At 41.1% G+C, this 6,639-nt stretch overlaps 1 protein-coding gene across 1 annotated transcript; it reads right to left on the bottom strand.

The window, feature by feature from the left end:
- Positions 1–3,343: 3,343 nt before the first annotated feature.
- LOC126617165 (multiple organellar RNA editing factor 8, chloroplastic/mitochondrial-like) lies at positions 3,344–4,479 on the bottom strand. The gene is made up of 2 exons (XM_050285205.1): positions 4,241–4,479; positions 3,344–3,989 (listed from the first exon to the last, which is right to left on the bottom strand). The coding sequence occupies exons 1-2, from the start codon at positions 4,477–4,479 to the stop codon at positions 3,344–3,346; spliced, it is 885 nt and encodes a 294-aa protein (XP_050141162.1).
- Positions 4,480–6,639: the final 2,160 nt, after the last annotated feature.

The following is a 6,639-nucleotide window of genomic DNA, read 5'->3' on the forward strand; positions in this document are numbered from 1 at the left end:
GCTTTCACATTGGCATATTCAAGTTCTCTCGGTGTAGGACCCACATCCTCTTATTTATTCAAATGTATATTAATTCTTTTAGAGCTCTAGTTAGTTGTATGCTCTGAATACGTTCCTAAATTATTAACTGATTGTATTTAAATTCATAACCCTTATTTACTTCTTATTCTTAACTTTTGTATCAATTAATGGCTTTCGTCACCCTCGGGTATCGGCCAGCATGTGTCCATCCTGGTATTCGAGGAATATCAGGGTCGGGGCGTGTCAAAAATTATCTCCTAAAAAAGAGTCCACAACCCCTAAAATACATGAATACAAAAAATGGCCGGATAAAAAAAAATTCTCTCAACTCATTAAAAGGACAAATTTAGAAATCAATATATAAAATTTTAATTAAAAAAATAAAATTATTATTTTTAATTTAAAAAATAAGAATACTGATGTGGCCTAATGTACCAAGGTGCCTTGTTCAAAATTCTAAAAGGCATGGATGTTTAATAAAAGAAATTCAAATTTTGAGTATTTAAATCTAATTAACTCAAAATATGTGATTAATGTACAATAAAAATGAGGTTGTATGGTGATTTTAGTGGTGGCAGTGCATATGTGATACTGATAGAATAATAAGGGTTATGTAGCTCGGTTGATTAAGAGTATTCACTCCCAAACCTGAGCTTCCAAGTCTGATCCCTTCGTCTCGTCTCCTGCCTGTATGGAATAATCTTGACAGGTGATTTACACAGAGTTATGGATGTTTGCATTATTTTTTGGTTGATAATTTGTATGAATGAAATTAGCGTCTGATCGATGTTCGGGTTTCCGTCAGGAAATTGGTTGATCCATACTCACCTCTCAATCACGTTCCACTGTTTGGTTATGTGGGGGAAGCCACTCACATTGGGCAGAACACAGAGAATTGGAGCTATTATTTACCTATTTTGTCACCCTTGGTTGCCTTTGTATCCTTCCCCAGACTTCACTATTTGGGAGCCGTACGCATCTGTATTAGGAAGGAAGAAAAGGAGAGACACAGATAGAAAATAATAGGACAAGTGATAGTAATTATAACGCACCACAAAGTAGCACACAATAATCCTATTAATTTTCCTTATTAACACTAAGATTTGTCAATTGTAGCATATGAAAATAAGGGTCCCGCAGAAGATTGTTTTATCCAAATACTTAAAATGTCACAAAAACAGGGTGGTTGTCTCCACTGACCAGCCACCGAACAATAATTATTAAACTAACTTACACTTATCCAAATGCAACGAAATTTTATACACATAAACTAGACACACCAAGCTATGCTCACACAAATATTTGGGATTTTTGGAGTTGATTTGCTATTTAAATTAAATCGTACAAAAACAGTACAGAAACCGATTTTAATTCACAAGTTAAGAAAATGAGTTAGGGGACATGCTTTCCACCACCAAATAATCATGCAAGTATGTTATGTTTCATTCAAATTCCTTGTATTTCCGGATGAAGATGCTCAAGTTGGCTCACTGTTAGAACTCAACCTATTACTCTTTCTTACGTAGTATGTTAAGAGAATGACGTTTTCAACTTAACTTAGTCCCTAGCATGCAATCTAGAATGGTGTGTTCATAGATTTAACAAGTAGAAATCATTAAGAATAAAAAGAGTTTGAGTCATCACAAGGCATCGTAAGTGTAACATCCCACATCGCCCATGGGAGCGATCCTTAAATGTATATTCCCATCCCTACTTAGCACGAGGCCTTTTGGGAGCTCACTGGCTTCGGGTTCCGTCGGAACTCCGAAGTTAAGCGAGAAGGAGGCCAGAGCACTCCCAGGATGGGTGACCCACTGGGAAGTTGCTCGTGAGTTCCCAGAAACAAAACCGTGAGGGCGTGGTCGGAGCCCAAAGCGGACAATATCGTGCTACGGTGGTGGAGCGGGCCCGGGAAGTGGTCACACCCCGGGCCGGGATGTGACAATTGGTATCAGAGCCTGACCCTGGCCGCGAGTGTGCCGACGAGGACGTCGGGCCCCTAAGGGGGGTGGATTGTAACATCCCACATCGCCCATGGGAGCGATCCTTAAATGTATATTCCCATCCCTACTTAGCACGAGGCCTTTTGGGAGCTCACTGGCTTCGGGTTCCGTCGGAACTCTGAAGTTAAGCGAGAAGGAGGCCAGAGCACTCCCAGGATGGGTGACCCACTGGGAAGTTGCTCGTGAGTTCCCAGAAACAAAACCGTGAGGGCGTGGTCGGAGCCCAAAGCGGACAATATCGTGCTACGGTGGTGGAGCGGGCCCGGGAAGTGGTCCACCCCTAGCCGGGATGTGACAATAAGTACTGGCGTTGTCTTACTTATCCTAGAAATCGGTTCACATGTAAACCACAATTAACAAGTGCTACTCTAGAACATATGTAGGTCCTCATTCAACAAGGGCAGGCAGACATATATTCATAGCATTAAAATCCTAGATATGCTCACTATGTATGCATCCATAGAAACATATAAAGAATTTATCAATGACATAAGTAGTGAAACAATTTTCATCCTTTCATAAAAGTCATTCAAACAAAATATCACAACAAATTTACGATCATATTCGGGGCTTCAAAACAGCCCCTAACTACTAAAAATTAGTTACACATAATTATGTGAATACATAAGTATATATATTTTTTATCTATTTTCTGTCGGTTTTATCCGACAGAAAATGGTCTTATTTATTATTAATATATTTACTGTCGGTTATAACCGACATAAGTTCTGTTTATATGTTCTGTCGGTTTTATCCGACAGAAAATGCTATTATTTATTTATTATTAATTTATTATCTGTCGGTTATATCCGACACAATTTCTGTCGGTTTTAGAGTATTTTCTGTCGGAAAATTCATTTCCTGACGCAAGCAATTCTGTCGCTTATTATATCCGCCACTGCATCCATTTTCTGTCGAATTTTGCTTAAAATCCGACAGTAATAAACATTTTTTGTCGATTTTTGAACCGCCAGTTATAGATAATTTTGTAATAGTGCTCATATCATGCAAAAACAATCTACGAAAGAAAAGCAACACATAATCTTCAGAGGACTGCAAATTAACATGTTCCATCTAACAAGGATCCCCACGCAGTCTGCTTTTTGTCAATATGTGCACTACCTGAAAGAACTCATACTGCGCACCAAAGTAAAGACACGACTAATCGCAAAAAGCAACCAGGTTCCAAACACAGCAATATGTCAAACCAAATATCATTCAAGACCAGAAACATTGAAACCTACAGCCCATCTCGAGCAACCTCCTCGTTTATCTACAACATGCCTACAAGACTCATCATACCGCAACTAGCCTCAAGCTTAGTAACGGTTTGGACCAGGATTGACTCCAGCATCCCTGTCTGGCGTGTAGTTATTCTGGTATTGTCCAGGATCATTCCATCCTGCATTAGAAGGTGAAGCCATGTTGTTTGGTGGCACCCCTCCCAGGTTATTAGGAGGCATCTGATTGTAGTTGTTGGGAGGCATCTGATTGTAGCTGTTGGGAGGCACCTGATTATAGCTGTTCGGTGGCCCAGAATTCCAATTGTTGCTTGGCTGGGGATTATTGTAGTTGTTTGGTGGACCCATGTTGGGAGGCGGCATTGGAGCCCTGTTCGGGGGTGGAGGACCCATGTTGGCAGGTCCAGGTCCCGAATTTGGCCCAGCTTGATTAGGCATAGGAGATGGACCCGTATTCTGAAAATCACGATTCTGCATATTTTCCCTTCTCCTTTCAAAGTTCCTTGATCTGTCAAAGTTACGAGGTCTGTCATTACGCCTGTTTCTCTCATTTGCTCGACTATTGTTTCTTATCCATTCCTCATGGTACTTGGGATCATATGCCACTGCTTGGCCATTAATAAAAGGTTCACCTGCCAAAACAGACAAGAAAGCAAACAAATCGTGTACACAACCCTCCCCCAATAGAGAAACAACCTCTTGTATTTTCTCAAACAAAAGTTTCCTGGTGCAATACAAATCAACTTAACCCAAAATACTACCGTAATCAAGAGCGAAAAAGAGAAAATTAAAAAGCTACAACTTTGAAAAAACAAATACAGATACAAATTGAAAATTAATTAAAGATAAAAATACACTATAAACAGAGACATATAAATTCTAAAATTCCATTTCCAGTTCTGATTTCTCATAATCCAAAGACAATAAAAGTAAGAAAAATTATTAAATTAGACAGAAATTAATAGCAGGTGTTACCTTCCGACGACGGTAGCCAGGGTTTTGATGTAGCTATTGATGATCTCATCCCTAGTGATTTCACCCTGAGGGGCCTCCATGACAACCAACCAGTGCTCGAAGTCACACCCGTCGAGGAGGATCGTCTCCTTGGGAGGCCGGTTCGACCAGTTTGGGTTCGGGTCCCTGAGCGACGACGTCGTTGATCTGGTCGACAAGCACCGGACGATCGTAGGGGATAGCTTGCTGGCGGAGGCCATGACTCCTGCAAGAGGGCGGAGGCCATGACTTCGGCAAGAGGGCGGAGACGGTGGAGAAGAGAGAGAGAAGAAAAACGTGTTTGGGATAAAACTTGGACTTTGGGTTAAAAATAGGTTAGCTCAAAAGAAAGCCCAAAAGGAGAAAGAAAAGCTCAAGGCCCAGCCGAAGCCCAGAAGAAAGGAAGATCCTTTTTCCGACTAAGTGCAGATTACTCAAGTCATCTGCTCACCTACTTAGAGGTCAAGTGGTGTAGACCAGCCAGCTAATCGGCCCAAAAGTACTTTACAATGGCAGTACAAGTAAAAAGCTGATGAGTCACTACTCTTCAGATGCACTCGGGCAGAATCAACACTGCAGACAGCCAAGCCAAAATCGCCTATAAAAGGAGGAAGGAAAATGAGAGACAAAGACACTCAATCAAACAAACAAACACAATCACAAACTCTGATCAAACCAGATTCGCCTTCACGAAGCTATAGTCAGCCCCCAAGCCTTCATCCCTTTCAGGATCAACCTTTACCAAGAAGTCTTTGTAAAAGCTCTGATACCTTGTTTAAATCTTGTTGTAGTATCGATTCTCTCTTGTAAACTCATCTCCCAATCTCCATTTCTAGTACTCAACCCTTTTGTAAATCACAAAGAGGGGAAGTTGCAAGACGATCAGCCTTGCCCGACCTCCTTTGTTTTTGTCTTTTCATTCATAAAGCTAGTAATATGATGTATATTTCCATCTGCATCCCAGTTATTTCTAGCAAGATTATGAGTAAAAGATTTCTAAGTTCTATCCTCTCGGGCAAACAAGATTGATCAATTAAAAGTCCTTGGTCTCAAGGCATAAACAAGAACTTTATGTGGACTTAACCCATCCACGATAGTCCTTGGTAACAAGAAGTCCAAAGTTACTTGGGGCGCAAGTAATTAGCCTATTTCTTAGTTTTACTTCTGTTGTATCATAGTTGCTACAGAACGCTTGAGTATAGAATTAATTCTGATGGGAAGCCTCAAGGCCTACACCTAAGGCCCGACAAAGGCACCTATCTGAGTTCGTTCTGCTCTGTGGGCTCGGGCGATTAAGGTAACAATGAAACAACTAATATATGTTCAAGTATTTGGTTAGTTTTGACTGGAAGCCTCAAGGCCTACACCTAAGGCCCCACAAAGGCACCTTTCATAACTAACTGGGTATCTCGGGCATATACAATCAAACCAAACGTCTTTTTTACATCAGTCATGCTAAAGATGGCAGTGGCACGCCTGAACATTCAAAGTTAATTTTGATTGCGAGCCTCAAGGCCTACACCTAAGGCCCCACAAAGGCACCTTTCAGAATTAACTATGTCATTCTCTTACAGCCCGCCAATAAGAATAAGCCCGACAGACGATATCAATCGGCGCCAACCTCTCGGGGAGCTGTGTGCTCGTTTACCAGGAAACGTCCTCATTGGATATTCCTCGAGACGAACATAGTTTTGGCACGCCTGGTGGGATTCCACTTTTCAATCTCGTATGTCAAAGAAGAAAAGCCATATACCTTGCAGAAAGAGTACAAAGTACGAATTATCTCAACCTTTGCTGCAAATGACAAATCGATTAGGAAATCCTTCCTCTCCATCAGGACAGGTGGTCCTGGAAAGTCCAACTTCATCTGGAAGGTCTGAAGGAAAAGGAATCAATGAAGAACTGCAGGCTATTATGATACCAGTGTTAAAGAGCATGGAAAGAATTTCTTTGGAAACTAAGGGAGAAGTAAGTCGACTTTGTACCTTAACAGGAAATCTACAGAGGAGACTAGATCTGGAGTTCTCTACCCCAAAAGGTGCTCAAGGAAGTATGATGAGCCAAGTTACCTCCAAAAGTGAACCTGTTATTCCCATATTCCCGTTATTGGAAGAAAAAAAAGATAGGGGAAAGGAAAATGAAGTTCTTGAAGGAAGTCAGCCCATAATTGAACCAATTCTAGAAAAAGAATTCCCTAGCTTCCCATTATTATCATTTAATAGGAAGCATAGCCAACAAGAAATGACAAGGTATGGGATGCCCATAATAACTGGAGAACCCAGCGGAAAAGAAGGCTTCGTCACCTCAGATAAGCCTCCTTCTTATAGGCCACCTCCATTGACTAATAAGGGAGGAGGAGCCAACTGGAGAAAGCCCGAATC

This window comes from Malus sylvestris, chromosome 3, assembly GCF_916048215.2.
Source record: "Malus sylvestris chromosome 3, drMalSylv7.2, whole genome shotgun sequence".
In the NCBI taxonomy this organism is placed as follows: domain Eukaryota; kingdom Viridiplantae; phylum Streptophyta; class Magnoliopsida; order Rosales; family Rosaceae; genus Malus; species Malus sylvestris.

Excerpts from the sequence above, each read along its gene's own strand:
- LOC126617165 (XM_050285205.1), bottom strand. The coding sequence starts at position 4,479 with ATGGCCTCCGCCAGCAAGCTATCCCCTACGATCGTCCGGTGCTTGTCG. Across the intron at positions 3,990-4,240 it reads CTGGCTACCGTCGTCGGAAG|GAAACTTTTGTTTGAGAAAA; the intron begins GTAACACCTGCT and ends GTATTGCACCAG.